At 37.0% G+C, this 20,565-nt stretch overlaps 1 protein-coding gene across 2 annotated transcripts in view; it reads left to right on the forward strand.

Annotated features, from left to right (window-relative positions):
• S6kII (Ribosomal protein S6 kinase II) overlaps positions 1-20,565 on the forward strand; it is a 362,049-nt gene that overhangs the window by 257,218 nt on the left and 84,266 nt on the right. For both annotated transcript variants that reach the window (XM_068226656.1, XM_067143003.2), the window contains exons 5-9: positions 1,749-1,855; positions 1,963-2,140; positions 11,347-11,512; positions 11,600-11,761; positions 11,954-12,084. In XM_068226656.1, coding sequence (XP_068082757.1) covers positions 1,749-1,855; positions 1,963-2,140; positions 11,347-11,512; positions 11,600-11,761; positions 11,954-12,084 — 744 coding nt within the window. The remainder of the gene's footprint in view (positions 1-1,748; positions 1,856-1,962; positions 2,141-11,346; positions 11,513-11,599; positions 11,762-11,953; positions 12,085-20,565) is intronic.

Below are 20,565 nucleotides of genomic sequence, written 5' to 3' on the forward strand. Positions count from 1 at the left end.
TTTAATTTTCCTTTAATTTTCTTTTCTAAACATTCACTTTATATGGAATAATTTGAAAGATCACTCCACCAGAAGGTCAGAGACTCATCTGTGCATGTCCCTATTAATACCACAAAAATGGTAGTTTACATACTCTTAGCAATAGTTAAGTCTGAAGACCAAAGACATCCATTACATATAGACCATCTTTGTAACTCCAACAATAATGCAAGATAAAAGCTACACCAAACGGACATCATAATAATATGCTGTTTTATATTAAAATTACGATTTCCTTAAAAGGAAAGGTGACACAAAAGTGTTGAACACATGTGCAATATACTGTTTTATATTAAGACTACGATTTTCTTAAAAGAAAAGGTGACATAAATGTTGGACGTATTCTGTGCAAGAAACATCAATTTTAATGGACTCGTGTGTAACCACAACATATTTCATCAATGCTTTAAGACATGCCAATAGTGTTATATTAGGTGTTGGTGTTTTCAGGTTACATTTAATGTTCTTTTCCATTTATAATTTAATGCTAAAGATGACCCAATACAAGCATCGAAACTAGTCACAATGTAATAAATAATATTCACATATTATGTAGAGTATTGAATAGGTGAACCTTCTCATCCTTGTTGATAGTGTTAGATCATCAATACAGACTAAAATGAAATTAATTTCATATGTATTCATCTTAGTCTTTAGTCGCCTACCTTTACCTGTGTTTATATGCCTTCCTATATATTGTATAATTCCCATGTCAAGACTGAAGATCTGTCAAGATTGTTCCTCATTGGGTGTTGATGTCCACTCTGCTGATGGTTCTGGGAGGCAGAAATAAGCTTTTTGGGGCCCGAGGAGAAATTGATGTAGAAGAACTGAGATTGATTAGTAGAGAGCCTATCTATGTGAAGAAGGCAGTATATGAAAATTACCCTTGTCCTTTTGTGTTTTTATGTTCGACCTTGTCTCCTTTTATAGTGATCCATCTTCTGATGATGACCTATCATTGTGTTTACATTATTATGTGTTGCTATTCGTGTTCCTGTCTTTCTGTATACTACTCGAGGCAAGGAAAGACCCACAACCAAGATTCAGGACCTCCTGAGATCTGTAAAAGACGGGCACTATCCTTGCACAGGTGCAGGAGCCTTCAGGATCCAATGTCACTGCAGCAAAGTCTACATAGACACAGCAGAACATGGTATCACCACCAAACTCAAGGAACGCTACTGACACAGTCAACTAGGACAGACTTATAAGTCATCCATAGCTGAGCGATTCATTACGAGGATACAGACATATTCTCAACCACAGTACACTATCAAGTTCAGTTAGAATGGGAAGCCATAGAAATGTTCAAACATACCAACAATTTCAACAGGAAGGAAGAAGCTGAACAGGTAAACAGACCTTAGAAAATGCACTATGAAAATGTCCAATGTACTTGCTGGGGAAATGTCCTTAATTGTCTAAATATAATGTAATGTAGAGCAGGAAAAACCAAACGAGTGTTCTAAAACTGTAAATAAGGCCACACTTGCTTCCTTCCTTTTCCTTTTCTACCTCATCATCGCCAAAAACCTGCCTGAGATGACACTTCGTCAAACCACTAGGAGGGAGGGAAAGAACCCACCAAACAATTATTAGTTATAGTTTTTTATTTTATGTAGAATAGTACAATAAATTGCCTATTTCAAAACTTAAGTTGACAGGTAATGTGTGATCCACAGTATTAAGATAGCTTTCTGTAACAGGTGATGTTCACAGAGGAGGATGTGAAGTTCTACTTGGCCGAGCTGGCTCTGGCTTTAGACCACATCCACAGTCTGGGCATCATCTACAGGGATCTGAAACCAGAAAAGTAAGTTGCTCTTCCTTTGTCACTAGTGTCAGATATCTCAGACTTTGATGGCTATTACATGTAGTGTGCAAATATATATATGTGTGTGTGTGTATTCTTTTTTGCAGCATCCTACTAGATGCAGATGGCCACATCTCCCTCACTGACTTTGGCCTCAGTAAACTTCCTTTGGATGACCAGAAAGCATACTCATTCTGTGGTACTGTGGAGTACATGGCCCCTGAGGTGGTTAATCGTAAGGGTCACTCATTTGCAGCAGACTGGTGGTCTCTGGGAGTATTAATGGTGAGCACATTTGTTCTACATGAACTATGTTAAGTATTAGACATTCAGATATTAACTGTTGTAATTAGTCATCATTAGTTACCTCTTGGTATCACTTGGACCAGCAGAAATTATCATGTTATGAAAGTTAAGCTCTGCTGTATAGAGCAACTGGCAATCCTTCTTTTAATGATGGTACATGTTGACCTATAACAGCGGTATCTGTTTCCATTTTACAATGAGGTATACAGTAGAAGTGAAGCTTCGACAGTGTGTATAATTATTTAGTTCCTCTTGTGGGTTGAATCTTGTTGTTGTCTTCTGTACATTCTGTACAGTTTGCAGATGTTTCAGATACATTGCAGTATTCTTTGTCGAGGCGACTGAAATATCCCTACTCGATCCGAGGTAATCAGTCTCTCAGGTGGCAATCAAATATGATTTGATTGCTACAAATCAGACACATTGATTGCTGTAAATCAAACATTGATTTGATTACTTATTTGGAGACTGATTACCTCGGATTGACTACAGGTATTTCAGTCGCCTTGACAAAAAATATTGCAATTTTTTTGAAATGTCTACAAACTGTACGGAATGTACAGAAGGCAACAACACGGTTTATCGCAGAAAAAAAACTAAATAAATGAGGTATACAGTGATGGGAAAACTAGAAGGTTTACTGATGTTCAGACTGAGCGTCTCCTAGAACTTAAGGGGTTTTATATTCTAAAAATTTCCAAATTTTTTTGCATTTCTTGGTTCATCTGACATATCACATCTTCCTTTGCTTCTATACCAATTACTATGCAAATATTCCCAGACTGTATTTTTTAGATATTTGTATTTTAGTGAAGAGCTATGTGTTCTGCTGGACTGAGTGGCTGAGATGGTTGAGGCACTGGCCTTCTGACCCCAACTTGGCAGGTTCGATCCTTGCTCAGCCCGGTGGTATTTGAAGGTGCTCAAATAGGTCAGCCTCATGTCAGTAGATTTACTGGCATGTAAAAAACTCCTGCGGGACTAAATTCTAGCACCTCGACATCTCCAAAAACCGTAAAAGTAGTACTGTAAGTGGGACGTAAAAACAAATAACATTTTTATTATTATTATTATTATTATTATTAGGTGTGTTTTCCACTCAGAATAATGGGCATGGCATATGAACACACACACAATACACACAACACTGCTCTGTACCTCACATGAAGTTTGTTGTTTGTGTTGCAGTATTCTCTTGGTCAATGAATAAACCCAGAATAAGGCTGTCCTTGGACGTTATATTTCATAACTTAATTGGATGATTAGAATTCTTCAGATAGAGCTGTTCTCAAAAATGAATCAAACTGGTTGTGTATAAATGTACCTTTTGGTCTCATGAAGGTTCATCGTCTAGTAGAAAATCTCTTCTTTCAAGAGGACTGAAAATGTTGCCCATTTCTGCTTCAGTCTTTGGGATATATATATATATATTTTTTTTTTTTTAAATATGGGAACATAGTGAAGGAGTTATTTAGTTACTTTTGGAAAAATAAAACAAAGAACACTAGGTTCACAGAGATCATGAATGATTTAGAAGAATTAAATTTATCAATGCTCCAAATTGAAGGCAGAAAAGAGAAGAGGATAAACACTTCAAACTCATTCAAACTCATAACTCATAACATATGAACGAAGGAAGTACACCATTACTGACAACTAAAGGGCAGCCAGGTCTGACAGGATGAAGTAGTTTTTGGGAGTGGAGGAAGAAGAAGCTGAAAACCTGACTATTTAATACTATTAGACTTTAATGTGTGTGACTGATTAAAGTACTCCAGTGACTTTGCTTTCGCGACTCCAGAAATTATAGACTACATCCAAAATTTCGATATACGTATAACCAAGACTAAAACATGTAAAAAAATTTTTTTTTAATGGGAACATAATTTTAAAGGTAATCAATTATTAACTTTGTTGGCCACATTGGACCATTTGAGTCATTATGTTCACTATCTCTTTGAATGTTATACTGTTTGGTTCTCGAGATCTGCCCTGTACTTTTTAATTTGTTTTGATCATAATTTTCTCAGTTCATCTGAAATCGCAATAGACCTTCTGTGTATCATTTCTGCTGAAAATTTGTGCATCTTTATTTATTTATTTAATTATTTAGTGTATGGCTAGAGATACAGTGTCCTTGGTAGGATCTTCACTTCTGTATACGTATATCTAAATTTTGGATGTAGTCTATAATTTCTGGAGTCGCGAAAGCAAAGTCACTAGCACTGTCATTTTACTTCGTCTTATGGTCGGTAATGATATGCTAGATCGTCTGTCGTGTAGCACCGCAGTCACACTTAGGCATTGAAATTCTGTTCCGCTTGTAGTGGAAGGCTGCAGAGTTCCCATGGTTGGTCCAAATCCTGTTCAGTGTGGACCATAGTTTATGAGGGAAGTTGAAACCAGGTGGTGGTGTCTTCTTCACAGGAGGCATTGTTGGGTAGTATTTGTCATTGAGTCTCTTCTGCCATTCAATGGAGGTTTGGTAGTTGCTGTTCCTCCAGTTCATGGCATCGCTTGTTGGTGGTAACTGTGTTCCATTATTAGTTGCTGGCTGAGAATTTGATCTGGGCAGCTTCTGTTCTTATTTTTATTTTATTGGTGGAAGCGTGGAATTGATTATTTTCACCATGTTGGTTAATCCTGTCCGTATTGACTTACAATCAGATTTCTATAGAACACTTTCCCGCCTTGTTAATACTTCACATATTTTATTATACTTAATTACCGCACATGTTTCGAGAGCTAACTACTCTCTTCTTCAGTGGTGCCAAAAAAAACTTAATCTTTGGACTTGGTACATTGGTACAAATATACTTATCAACAGAACAATTACGGTTTATATAAATCTCGAAATTGTTAAAATATTTCTTTTCAACTTTTATTTACTTACTATGTCATTTATTACAAACTTTAAAATATAAATTTTCAAATCATAAATGAATAAAATCTATTAAATTAGTCACTATATGCTAAAATTTTAAATATGTTCTGCTCTTGGAACTTACATCCTTATTTACATCTAAAGAAGAAATAAAACGTTTCTTTGTGTCTAAATTTACCTTTACCGAGCTCGATAGCTGCAGTTGCTCAAGTGCGGCCAATATCCAGTATTCGGGAGATAATAGGTTCGAACCCCACTATCGGCAGCCCTGAAGATGGTTTTCCGTGGTTTCCCATTTTCACACCAGGCAAATGCAGGGTCTATACCTTAATTAAGGCCACGGCCGCTTCCTTCCCACTCCTAGCCCTTTCCTGTCCCATCGTCGCCATAAGACCTATCTGTGTTGGTGCGACGTAAAGCAACTAGCAAAAAAAAATATATATATATTACCTTTACTTTGTCATTTATTAAAACACTTTAAAATAGAATAATTTTCAGTTTGTAAAATAAATAAATAAATAACACCTGTTAAGTTAGTCACTATGTTGAACTTAAAATTTTTCCTCTCTTAATCCCATCCGACCATGCTAGCCATTTAAACCGTCCAATTCTTCAGTTTCAACTAAATTTATCCACAAATTAAAATGACATAACACTGGTCTGAACCAAGCATGTCCTCACTTGCTATCAATGATCTTACGGGGCGAGCTGCCGCCGGTTACGTAATGACCCTTCTAGCCATTTTAACCGTCAAATTCTTCAGTTTCAACTGGTTACCAAATTTATCCACGAACGAAGTATCATTACACTAGTCTCTAGAGAGTAGTTAGCTCTCGAAACATGTACGTTAATTAAGTATAATAAAATTTATAAAGTGTTGACAAGGCGGGAAAGCGTTCTATAAAAATTTGGTGGAAGAGTGTATGTTAATAATTTTATAGGTCTTACATACCTGCCAACTTTCCCGATTTAGGCGGGAGACTCCCGATTTTCGACAGTTTTTCCCGCCTCCCAATTATTCTATCTTTCCTCCCAATTTTAGCTTATTTTCTAGTGAACTTTAAACATTTGTTTTCAAATCCCGCCATTTCAGCTTTTTTAGGCCAGTGGCCAGAATTCCTTTGCCCATTGGCCGCTTTGAAACGAAATATCGATGTTTATTGAAACTTGTATAAACGCGTATATCGATTGTAAATCTCTCGTTCTCGCGTGCTATGTTCGTGTTCGTTCACATCAGTCTAGTAGATTCCATCCTCTTTGGTCGATTCTAGAGACTAGTCGCTTTCTTAATAATTTAGTGACATAATTTCAGTGATAACGACTGGTGACTTTTCTAGAGATTTTAGGAGCCATCTGGAGACAATTTCGACTAATTTTAATTTATCTCAATATAAATAAAATAAGTCTTACCTGTACATTGCTCAGAATTTAAAAATGATATTTCCGTACCGGTCGTGACCATAGTAACAAGGGGAAATGCCCGTTTTAATTTTCTCTAATTTCTGTCTGTCTGTCTGTATGCATGTACGTACGCAGGATCATGACGAGAAAATGGCTGAAGAGAATTTAATGAAAATCGGTATATATAATAACTTGGGGGAATAAGTCGCTACAATCTAGGCCATAAATAATTTTATTCACGCTGAGTGAAATGGTAGTTTAGGGGAAGGCCTAAAATTTAATTCTCAAATATTTATGTTATTATTGGCCCTAGCGATAAATACTACATAACTAAAGTTATATATTATTAAATTTCCTATCATTTACGTCTGATACATTTTTACTGTACCAGCTATGATAACAGACATATTCATGAATTTTTTTTTTTTTTTTTTGTTATGTACAGTCAGGGAATAAGGAACTACAGTCTATGCTATAAATAATGTTATTAACTCTGTTCGAAATGGTAGTTTAGGGGAAGGTGCCAAAAATTTAATTTTTAATTACCTATCTTAGTGGTCATATTGAAAAGTACTACATACCGGTAACAAGAGTTACAGAGAATGCAATTTCCGATTATTTATTATTTAGTTTTGCAAGAGACAATTATCATGCTTGATTTGTATTGAAACTGACTTAAGCAAATTATCACAAAAATAATTTATTCTATTATCACCACCTATTTCAATACAAGCCACATGCTACGTGGATGAAATTTACATAATACTATATACACTTCTCAGGGACATGTTTCGCCCCTTGTTAAGGGCACCATCAGCCTGTAGGTAACCTTAAGGTCACATGTCTGAAACATTATTTATTCATCCATGGATTACAATGAAAAGTATGTTACACGTTAAGGTTACCTACAGGCTGATGGTGCCGTTAACAAGAGGCGAAACATGTCCCTGAGAAGTGTATATAGTATTATGTAGATTTCATTCACGTAGCTTGTATTGAATAGGTGGTGATAATAGAAGAAATTATTTTTGTGGTAATTTGCTCATTCAATTTTACCGTTCTGACTATAATAATATTGGTGGTGATGGTGATTAAATTTTGAAGATTATTATAAGAATGAGAAAAAGGTCGTGAAGGAACGATCGCTTGAATAATAACACAAGAGGGAGTCTTGAAAGAAAGGACGACTCACTTTACATTAGATGCTCTAATATCACAGATTCGGAAGAAAACTAAAGTGAAGGCCTCCAATATAGAAAGGTCATAAAATTGATCAACAATAACATTACATTGACCATTGTTTGTTGTGATGTGCTTTTGTGTATTCTGCTGCAATTTATCTACGATAGATGGGATTACTGCTGCATTTTGAGTATAACAGCCTGCCTGAATTTTGGCGGGAAGAAGCTGGGGAGTGGGGAATTAGATCTCTCTCTTCTTTAGCATGGCATTCCTGTGTAAATTTACTGATTCTACTGGTACGTAACACACTGGTTCATCATAGTATTCCAGCTATTCGATCCCTACTCTGAGGTAGTGATTTGAATGAGCAATGTGCACACTTATACGGAATAATTACTCAGGAGTGTTCACGGCTGTCTGCAGCCTGGTCGTTCTAGCTCTGAAACTTTGAACTTTTAGATTAACACAGTAGTATTTTTCGCTAGAAGTGAGAAAATGCGCTGTTTTCATTTTATCGAATATTTTTATGAAATCATTGCTTTTAATCGCGACATTCATACTGGCGTCATTGTAATGACATGTTGAATTCAGTTGGGAAAACTATAAGGACAGTCTTTCTGAGAATTCCATAGCGAAGGAGGGTACATCAGCTAGTTATTTGATCCAAATAGCATTACTCTTCTCATAATCACGCGTGCGCTTGATGCTAAGTAATGGCATCTAAGTGCATGACTGATTCACACATGTGGAGCGCTGAGTTCATACTATTTTCGGTAGGCTTATCGGAGACTGATCATCTCACTCACATACTTCGTGTGAGGGAATAGAGATGTGTAATTTTTAGTCTTATAGCCTCGTATAGCAACAGTCGGGCTTTGAGAGAATAAGTGTTATAAATATATCGTAGTAGTGTATTGCGCAAAACATGTAGAATAAGCAATTATGACTAATTGTATCTCCTGATTTTTCCTGATTTTTGGTTTTGTAAAGTTGGTAGGTATGGTCTTATTTGCAGATTTCAGAGTTAGAGTTTCAAGTCTGGGCGATTGAGATTTAAATTCTACAATTGAGTTGATGATTTTGAGATTTATTAGAAATCCATTACCAAATTATGGACAATTTTTCATGACTCGTTTATTACCAACTGTGTAACTCAGTGATTTTTTTTTCAGTTTTCAAGAAAATCCTTCTAATAGTTGCAGAGATACTGAATATTTTCTGAAATGTACGCTCGCTAGTGAGTGTAATCCCTTAATACTGTATTTACTCACATATTAAACCCCATTTTTTGGGGTCAGTGAGAACCTCCCATTTTGTGTGCTGAACACATGAATTTTTAGGCCTACGTAATGGTAAATGATGAGTCCGACTCATTGGCTGAATGGTCAGCGTTGAGGCCTTCGGTTCAGAGGGTCCCGGGTTCAATTCCTGGCCAGGTCGGAGATTTTAATTGTGTCTGATTAAGACTTCTGGCCCCGGGGACTGGGTGTTTGAGTTTGTCCCAACACTTTCCTCTTCATATTCAGATAACACCCTACACTGCCAACCACCACAGAAACACGCAATAGTAATTGCATCCCTCTATATAGGGTTGGCATCAGGAAGGGTATCCGGCCGTAAAACATGGCCAGATCCACATTTGCGACACAGTTCACACCTGCGACCCCACAGATGTGGGAAAAGAAGAAGAAGAAGAAATAATGGTAAAACATGAACACATGACTTTTAGGCCTACATATCTTGTTTACTTATTATTTATGCCACTGCAAAATGGTTGCACCCTGAATTGTTCCCTTCAGAGTTTGGAAATTCTGCTTTCAACAAAAATTGACTTGGTGATGTGTAATATCTTAAAATTCGATGAATTGATGTATGCAAAAAAACTAGTAAACAGTGATCATTGGTTGTAGACTTGGTTGTACTGCTGACCGCACAATACCGTATACTTTACTTGAAAGATAGCAGTTATTTCCACAGCATAATTATTTGTAAAAAGGATGACAGTGTGCAGTATTTTTAGTGTGTGTAGTTCTAGTAATTATTGGCAATGATGAGAAATGAAACATGGAGTAATTTTATGTTCAAATATAAGTTCTCAAAGAACAATGCATACAGAACTCTAAATTACGGCCAAAACTTTTTAATGTGCACAAAATATACTCCACTTCTAAGAACCTATTATTGTTAGAACGTCTGCAGTAGTCGGTCGTATTCAACTTGCAGAGCGAGTTAGTAATATTTTGTTTTTCCAATAATTATTTCTGTTGTACTTTTTTCAGTGTTAAGTTACAGTTTTTCCAATTTTATGTTACGGTATGCAGTGTACAATCTGTGATTCGTTACACAGGTCTTGCAAGTTATCAGTCGATCGATCTATCAATCAATCATAGACTTGTTTATAGAGGGGCCATCAATACATTGTAGTCACTACTGGTTTGCCTAATATCGTTATTCATGACATCGATTATTTGATGTTCATGATGGTGCATGTTTAATATGTCTAATTTTTCCTCACATAAATTATGCTTCCTAGATTTTTGTTGTAAAAGGTGGAAAATCACTTGTTGCCGACTGAGGACCCTTTTTTTGCCGCTTCCTGTGCTTTTAGTTGAATCATTACATGAGTTATGGCAAAGCCATCACTTCTCAACTTGGTTATAATTTAGGCCTAATTTAGCACTTTGATAACGATCTCGGGAGATTTACCTTTTTGATACCACAAAAAAAAGTGTCTTTTTATTTGCTGCTCTCATTTTCTCCCTTTCATTACACCATATCTGATCATGTTAGGTTGCATATTAAATTTTCTGGCTACTGGCTTCAGAACTAGTTCTCCTGCAAAAGATACAGCTTTCAGTTTTAAATCTGTGGTGAAACTACACTTCTTATCTTTCGTGTTATTTAGCTCCAAAATTTACAAGAAAAACTCAGTTAGCAGCAGGCTATTCCACAAAACACAGGTTACTGTCAAACAGGAGTTATGGCATTATTGTTGTTGATTCATTAACATTTGAAATACAGTTGTGCACTGTTATTGTAGCTCTACAAAAGTTTTTGCTCTAAAACAGAATCCTTGTTATTCTTTGATGAATTACGTTGGGGCGTTGTTCTTATATATGCTAGTGTTCACCCACCTATAGACGGGCTGATGCGAGCGGTCCAGCACTCCTACGCCCGACTATAGACGGTGCACGATAACTTAAAATAATATTGAACATAAGCGTAGGATTTTCCATTTGCATTTAGATTTATAAAGAACCAACATTTATAAACATTTTAAGCTAATAATCTCACTGATAAGTTCAAAATTAAGGCTTCTACAAAAATGTTTACATACGAATGAAAAAACTAAACACTGAGGTACCAAACAGTCAACTGTTAAGTCAGCACTTGAAAAGTTAAAAATGTTCTTCGTTTTGATACACCACCCCCAGAAGGGCTGTGCAATAAGGGAATAAATATGGTAATTACCGATGTGTTTCATTGTAACTCTGAATGCAAAAGGGTATGAAGATTCGATTTACTTGGTTGAAATAGTTGGGTGGTTGTGCTTGGTTGAATGATTGCACAATCACTTTGGATTTTTTTATTTTTTTAAAAAAATTTTTTGTTGAATTTGTTGCGTTTTATAGTTCGTAAGTAACTGATCAGGTATACCTTGAGAAGAATTCTAAGAGGACATTTGCTAATACTGTAATTGGTCTCTCTGTGTGTGCAGTTTGAGATGCTAACGGGCACTCTTCCTTTCCAAGGCCCGAACCGTAAGGAAACCATGACTCAGATCCTGAAAGCAAAGCTTGGTATGCCTCAGTTCCTGTCTCCTGAAGCTCAGGCCCTGTTGCGGGCTCTTTTCAAGAGAAACCCTGCCAACAGGCTTGGAGCAGGTAAGATGCAGCCTGTGTTTTGAATGAGTCTCTGGCGGTTTTGAATTACTAGTTCAGCATTGTATGTATTCGTTAACTCTCTTCTAGGTCCCGATGGTGTGGAGGAAATCAAGTCCCATTCATTCTTCGCTACAATTGACTGGGACAAATTGGTTCGGAAGGAGATCCAGCCTCCTTTCAAGCCTGCTGTGAGTCGTGCAGATGATGCCTTCTACTTCGACAAGGAGTTCACATCTAAAACTCCTAAAGGTTTGTCTGCTTACATTTTCTAACTGCAAGTTCTAAGAAACATATCAGTAATTTTATTCCCTTTAAGCTTCCAACTGATGATCCCAAGGTCATTGGTTGTCCCATTTAGGTATCTGAGTGTTTTCTCAGAATTTAAAAAATTTTAAGTATTATGTTAATTTTCAACCATTTTAATTGATTTTTCTGTTACAGACTCCCCAGGGGTGCCTCCTAGTGCTAACGCTCACGAGCTTTTTCGAGGGTTTAGTTTCATTGCACCTTGTCTTCTTGAAGAGCAGGCCAACAACACTGCTGCCGAGAGAGCTACAGATGCACTATCCAAGGTGAGTGTTTGCTGATTGATGTTGTATGAGAGGTCCGCTCATGAGACTGGGAAAGGAAATACCCCATTGTCTTTGTGTGTTCATAGAGTCTTCTACCTTCTTGCCTCTCTACTTTTCCTTTATTTATCCAGCTTTCATTTTATCCTATGCTTTCCACACTAAGATTAATGTTCTGTCAAGGGATGGCCTTTCACTGAGTTGGGATGCTGGTTCCCTTGATGAAGCATGGAAGTAAAAATGAGGTTGACCGGGGCTAGAAAGAATAGATGTAGGAGAACTGGGATTAATGTGGTAAGAGCCCATGTTTGTAAGAACAGCAACATATGAAGACGTGGAGTTTGCTCTTGATCTCTTTTCTCTTGTTTCCTCCTCCCATAATGTCTGTGGTAATCAACTTAGTATGGATGCATTACATACTTAAACACGTTCATGGCTGCTTGGATATTGGTAACCATTGTTGTGGTACCTGTAATCCTTTTTTTTTTTTTTTTTTTTTTTTTTTTCTCCTTTCCTTTACCCCTATGCAGTCATGTTTGACTTTAGTCGAACGGCGATTGCACTCAGCTCGCTGCCATATTCGACTTTAGTCCACGGCTTCAGAATGTTATTACCATGTGATGCCATGTTTGACTTGAGTGGAAAAGGAGGAAAAATAGCGTTTGCACTGATCTAAGACATGCTGCTGCCTAGTGGTGGACCGAGGGAGGTCGGTTTTAAATAGCGCGAGTTGGCACGAGTCTCGCTGGGTTACGCCGTTCTTCCCGCCCGCTAGTGTATTATTCGTACGCTGCATCGTCTGTGTGTGGAATTAGGTGTATTTCAATCACATATAAGCTTTAAAATCGTAATTTACACTGCTCAAGGTGACTTCAGGACACAATGAGTGCACAGCCAAAGAAAAGGAAACCCGAGGATGACATTTCTAAGTGGCTTTCCAAAAGTATGTAATTGTTGTTGTTGTTATTATTATTATTATTATTATTATTATTATTATTATTATTATTATTATTATTATTATTATTATTATTATTATTTAAACTGCTCTAGCACCTAAGTAGCATCTACAGCTTTCTGGACTCCCCAATACATTTACACTTAAATCGCTGTTCTGGAACACAGCTATCAAAAGAAAACTGAAAACTGATTGGGCGCCAGTGTACTTGATGATACACGAAATAAGCATGAGAATAAATTATCACTCAGGGTGTGGTCATAGACTTACGATATCCCGACTTGCTGACCTAACCCGATGACTTGTTGAACTAAAAGTGAAGGCATTAAAATACAGGGTCTTTTTTTATGGCCTGCACCGTGTGTCAGGAGAACACGCACGGAAGGCGATAGCGCGGCTGGATGGCTCATTTGCTGAGAGATATATTGCTTCATGACCGGCTAAGATGATCTAATGCAGTACGGTAGCGATAACCATTGCTTCACACACAGCAATAGTTCAGTTCATCTGCGGCATTGGTAGCGTGTTCAATGTGTTCGCTTTAAAATAGCGTAGTTTCTGTAGGAATACTAATCGTGTGTAATCTCTGTTGCACTCCACCAGTAAGGTTGTTCACATTGCGCGCAAGGTTCTATTGGTTCCAACTTGGATTGGGAATATTCCGTACAGCAATAATTCATTATATTACAAGAATGTCGTATAGTATCATCGACATTTAACTTCTATATTAAATATATTGGACCTCAAGCAAGACAGATATCCTCTGCACCAATGTTCAACTTTTAATTCTCCACCTGAAGACGCACTCGGAATTCTAGAACTCAATAGAAGCATTTGGACTTGCATTCAACTGGCAAAGTTTAATTTTAGAGTATTCACCAACAAGAGCATATTTTATTCATCATTGTAGTAATTGTATGATAACTATTCTTACAGTCCAATTGTATTTGACGTAATTCCTAAAATTTTAGTTGTCACTGTCAAGCGCAACATTATTTCATCTATAACAGTTCATCAATCCATCATTTTATATGTACATCATTGCATTACATACACAGTTCATTCTTTTAAATCTCATTTCCACAATATAATTCTGTCTTAGGACTTCGGCATATCCATAAGTATCTTAGTTAGGCTGATGATGACCCATATAGGGTCGAAACTAGTGCCTTGTTAATATATTGTAATGTGTTTATAAACATTGCAATTACTGTATAGTATTGAATAGGTGGAATAAACTTTGTATCGCATATGTAACAAGTGATGTATACAGTAGAACAGCGTGTATTCATTGTGTTATGCTATGCGAAGCATTCTTCTTGTACAGAATGCCGCTTTTGATTCATTCGCAAATTTTCTGGAATCCTCCCTCCCCATAGGAGTACAGTACGTAGATTAGTAAAGAAGTTCCGCACCACTGGGTCCATTCTTAACAAGAAATCACGCAGGAGATGAACCATTTTAACAGAGGAAAAGCTTGACGAAATAGGAGCTTTCTTGGAAAGAACTCCAACAAATTCCCTGTCGCGTCTCGCCATACAAGCTAATGTGTCATCTTCTGCCCACAAGGCAACAAAACTGTTAAAAGCAAAACCGTACAAACCCACCCTGCCCAATATTTAAGAGGACCTGACAGTTTTGCTAGGGTTCGGTATTGTAACTGGTTGCTTTAGTCAGTTCATGAGGGGTATGTTGACCCAGAACTTTTATTTTATAGTGATGAAGCATGGCTACACTTAAGAGGCTATGTAAATAGTCAAAACAATCTCTACTGGTGTGGAGAAAATCCCCACCAGCTGCATGTCCGTCCACTTCATGATGTAAAAATAGGTGTTTGGTGCACAATAGGTGCTTGCAGAATTATAGGGCCTATATTTTTCCGCGAAACAATAAATGCTGATCGATATATAGACCTCATTCTCAGACCATTCTTTCAAGAGCTGACGGAAGAAGAAAGGAGTAATGGTTACTTTATGCAATATAATGCGACGGCACACACTGCTAATTGGTCTATGGCGTTAATACGGGAAGTTTTCGAAGATCGTGTGGTTAATTATCCCCCTAGATCTCCTGATTTAAATCCCTGTGATTTATACCTGTAGGGGATGCTGAAGGGAAAATTGTATATGAACAATCCTCACTCAAGAGAAGAACTACAAGAGAACATTACACAAATTATTTCGAACATCACACGAGCTGAGATTCGTTGAGTGTCTGTAAACCTATTTACGAGGTGTCAGGCGTGTTTGACAGCTGAGGGACAACATTTTGAACATCAAATGTAATGCCAGGTAGGTTTTAGACTAATAGTTTCACTAGAAATGGATTTCTATAAGTGTTAATTGCCGTGAGTAGTGGGGAGGAAAATCGTGCATTATACCGGCTTGCGACCAAGTGTCATTGCGCCAGCCGTGCCGTGCTCTGAGTGGTGCTGCCGAGCATGCTAAAGAAAAGACCCTGTACATAAATATACTTGCAAACTTAACCACCTAAATATTCTTCACAACAGATAACAAAACGACAATGCAAGAAAGAAGCATAAAAAAACTGACCACATTAATACCATATATGGCATATCCGTTCCTCGAAGAAACAATTTCCTGTATCAACCATCCAGAAATTTCAGTCCCATCGACACTAAATCCTCGATCATGCGTTTTTCAAGAAACTGTATCTCTTGAAAGAACGGCTACGGCATACTTACGGATCTTGGTGTTAACGTCGCGTCATTGCGGTAATTTGAGAAAGTACTATACCGGAAAAGCGATCGGCGAACTTACATAAGGGACCATCTTAGCATCGCATTTGGGTGGTATTGTTTAGAGAATCAAAATCATAAAGCAGGGAGTGTCCACAACAGCTAGATGGAGACAGGTGAGAGCCCATTTCGACAGTTCTACTTGAAGACAGAACGAGTTTCGTCAAATGTTCGTACTTGCAAAACGTCTACATTATGACCAGAGTTAATGTTAATATTTTTTACTTCTTTCAAGTGTATCGCCGAACAAGGTTTCAGCACTTCCCTCAGGGCCCTGTACAGTCCCCGAATTTTCGGGCGGGAATCAAAACTGCTGCTTCTTAAGCAACACAAATTTAGTATTTTAATATTCTGTTAAGCAGTAACACATTATTACACAAACATACGCCCAACCATCATAGAAATCTGTTCCTACAGAATCAACACTGACAAAAACTATTTATTGCGTTGATATGAAGATACTCAAAATCGAATACGACACAGTGTAGCAGACAATAAGATTTGAATACCTATTGATAAGACGACTGACACTGCAGGTAGATATGTAGGGAATGTAATTTGGAACACACATGCTGATCACCCTAGGAATATTTTTCTACTAACCTCAGAAGTTTTAGAGAGAGCAAGTCATTGAATGATTGCAATTCTTTTTGATAATGCACTGAACATTTTGTGGAAGGATGAAACTTAACAGGAAAACATTCTCTTTGTTACTGATGTTACTCTGTACATGGTGAAAGCTGCCCAAGGCCTCAAGATCTTTTATCCAAGAATGACTCACCTCACTTGCCTTGCGCACGCTCTGCATAGGTTGTCAGAAGAAATTTGTGAACATTTTCCTGAAGTCGATAAATTAATATCTAACGTCAATTTTTTTTTTTGAAAGCACCACTGCAGGTTGTGACTTTCAAGGAGTTAGCTCCTTAGACACCACTCCCTCCACAGCCGGTAGTAATAATAATAATAATAATAATAATAATAGTAATAATAATAATAATAATTTTATTTACTTTACGTCCCACTTATTACTTCTCACGGTTAAGATACACTGAGCTGCTGGAATTTTGTCCCTCAGGAGTTCGGATCGAACGTGCCAAGTTGGGGTCAGAAGGCCAGCGCCTCAAGAGTCTGAACCACTCAGCCTGGCCTCCACAGCCATTTCTTACTAGGTGGGGGACCTGGCTCGATGCTGCCGTGTATTATTGCGAAAACTACTCTACTGTCAAAAGCATTGTTAATGGCTTCAACAAAGATGATGCCTCTTCTATCAAGATTGTGCAGGAATTGTTTTCCAACAGTTTGTCAGAAAGTCTGGCATATATTAAGTCAAACTTTGGAAATATATTGAGTGCAGTTACTCGTTTAGAAGCTGCTAGCTTAGAAATTCATGCAAGTATTGAAATTGAGAGAAGTGTTGAACTTTCAGTACAACAGTCACATGGAATAGTTGACAACAGTGTAAAATGGAAACTTCAAAACGTACTTATCGAAATTATGGTTTTTGCCATGTATGCAAGATAAATTATGCTCTTAGAGGCAAAGGTACCAGCACCCTTGAAGATGAGTGCATACTCGACAGCAGTTATTTAACATTATTTAAACATGCTCCAATAACATGTTTGATGTAGAAAGGAGCTTCTCTTCTTACAAGAATGTGTTAAGTGATAATCGGAGGTCTTTCACGCCTGATGCTTTCAAGATGAATCTTGTCATACACTTCAATTCCACCCGCGGAGAAGAATTAAAAAGGCATGAGAGTTTGCACTATAGGCCCTGCCACCCTACCACAATGTATTGAAAGACATCTACTTAATTCATTTCTTGGCGCTCGGTTTAACCTTTAATGCATTTGAATAATATAAACGAATTCTGGGCTTAAACGTTCGAAAATATTTTTAAAAAATAGATTGATTTCTAGTTTTCTTGTATTTCAAACCACCATTGCAGGGTGCAAACATGTATTGAATTTTAAAATGTTGTGTGATCTGATAATCTTACTGAACTTGGTACATTATAGGTACGTATTCACAAAAGTTTGATAAGCGAATCAAGGACAGTAGACTGTGAATAACTGTTAAACATGTATATTCAGAAAATTAATATTAAAGTAAAAATAAAAAATTTAGTTAACACATATGTGTCAAAGGAATTGCCATTTTGATTTATAATTTATTTTAAAATGGCCATATTTAGATTAATAATTTTGGGGTCATATTTTGTAATTATTACATCATATTTAGTTTCTTTTGAGGTCATATTTGCTTGCTTATTTGGGCTATTTTTAGGTCTTAAAAATCCAAGCCCCAATCATCATCATCATCATCATTATTATTATTATTATTATCATTATTATTATCATCATACCACATCCAGACGCGTAGGTCTAGAAAGACCTGTACCAGGCGAGCCCAGCATGTCCATGGACACTTCCGGCACTAAAAGTGCTAGGATAAGTAAATAAATAAATAAATAAATAAATAAATAACCTCTTATGCAATTAGATTAATTATGCAATATGAACTCCAAGAAATGACCCTAGAGTTACAGAACCTAACAAAAGTTTAATACCACCAGTGAAAATCAGTTAATGAACTTCTGGTCCTACATTTATTGTACAAATTGGTCTGGAAAATATTTTGTGGCTTATTCGTGATGATATACACATTATGAAAAACAACCAACAAAATATTGAATGAAGTTTAAGAGTTATAATTTTTTAAACATTTTGAGAACCTATAAAAATACCTGCTTTTGGATGTAAAGACCATCCCATCCTATTCACCAAACTGTAGAAGGTATATGGCTAATTTTTTTTTTCTGGCATAAAAGCTGAAAGATGCAAGTATCATAGTGGGGTTCTTTTTTTTTGGGGGGGGGGGGATGTTCTTTTTGAAATGTCATTTTTAAATAATAAAAACTAGCACCATATTTAGAAATGCTTGAAAAATCTTCGGCATGAGATACCGTCACCCATCTTGCACTCCTCATGTACCAAGTCTTCGCTCAACAGATCGCAGGGGTTGATTCAAGTTATAGATCGAGAATTACCGTGACTGGCATCTTGTCCTTAAGGTTACAGTCACGGTCCGAACTGGGAAGTGAGTGTCGTGAAAAAAGCAGAAAAAATAGACCCTATGATACTTTCATCTTTCGGACACTTATTGGATAGGTATTTGGAAAAAATTAAGTAGGCATAATACCTGCTGTAGTTTGTGAACAGGGTGGCCTTTACAACCAAAAAGTCGGATGCTTTTATAGGTTCTCAAAATGTTTAAAAAAATTATAATTCGTAAACTTCATTCCATATTTCAATGGTTCTTTTTCATAAGTTGTATATCAACACAAATAAGCCAAAAATAATTACAGACTTATTTGTACCATAAATGTAGGACCAGAAGTTCATTAACTGATTTTTGCTGGCGGTCTTAAACTTTAGTTAGGTACTGTATTGTCCTTGTAATTTGACAGGAGATTTGGAGATGGCACATTACTTACATCTTCGTCATCTTCTGTAATGTAAAAATTGGGAGTAGATGCTCATCGCATACAACCGGGATTAGAATTCTCACTCGGTTGGCTACAGCTGCTTTTCACACCATCATCACTGTTGTCACTGTCAATACAGTCAGTCACTGTCACTGTGGCTCGGGACACATTATCACAGGCCTAAAGGTGAATCGGCTCACCGTTCCGCTCCCCATCCCCGTCCATCGATATTACCACACTATTCCACCGCACCTTCAGTCGCCTACTTTATCTAGATTCCAGAACATGCAGTTGCTTGACAGCAGAGATCTTATTTAGGTTGTAATACTGTAAATTTCAAGTAAGTTCAAAAACTGACTGGAGATGCATGTGGAGTAGCTAGATCAACTGTTCAGAACATTAAAAGGGCTATGCAATGCTGAAGGAAATGAGCCCCACTTTAATACATCGCAGAAGCACTTTAAAAAAGAATAGAAAGTAACTGGATTTGATGATTTTGATAAGGAAGCAGTGCGTAAATCTGTCTTTGGTTTTTATGATTTTGGAGAGTATCCAACAGCCAGAAAGTCAGAGTCGATTTAGTTGAAAAAATTAACTTCCAGGTTTCAAAGAAGTCTGTGTTATGTTTTTTGACAAGTGTGGGTTTTAGTGCAATGACAGACTATGGTTTTTGATGGAAAGAAGAGATACAGCTTATACATGCACAATACCTCCCCGTAAAATGAATGCTGTGAAGAATGACGCTCTCGGTAGACCTATATTTACAATTTGCTTTATGTCGCACTGACACAGGCAGGTTTTATGGTGACGATGGAATAGGAAAAGGCTTGGAGTAGGAGTAGGAAGGAAACATCCATGGCCTTGATTAAGATTCAGCCTCAGCATTTGTCTGGTGCGAAAATAGGAAACCACAGAAGACCGTCTTCAGGGCTGCCAACAGTGACCTAAACTGCTCAGCCTCTTGCAAGGTACCTATATTTTATTTAGATAAAATCACAGCTGGAAAATTATTGGTTGAAAAATTCCAAATTTTCCCTGCCTTAATATTCTCATTTTTATGATAATTTACCTTTCCATTATTTTTCTGCACAGAATAGAATATGTCTTTTGGGGTAACTGGGAAGATAGCACCAGTTAATTAGCTTATGTACTTTTTATGACAAGACACTAGAAAATAATGTAGCATAATTGTATTTTAATGAAATATCAGCATACAGAAATTATTTCAGTATATGTTCTAAAGTTTTTTTTACAGATATAAGTGATTCTTATGCATTTTAAGTGT

Source organism: Anabrus simplex, chromosome 3 (genome assembly GCF_040414725.1).
Source record: "Anabrus simplex isolate iqAnaSimp1 chromosome 3, ASM4041472v1, whole genome shotgun sequence".
Taxonomy (NCBI): domain Eukaryota; kingdom Metazoa; phylum Arthropoda; class Insecta; order Orthoptera; family Tettigoniidae; genus Anabrus; species Anabrus simplex.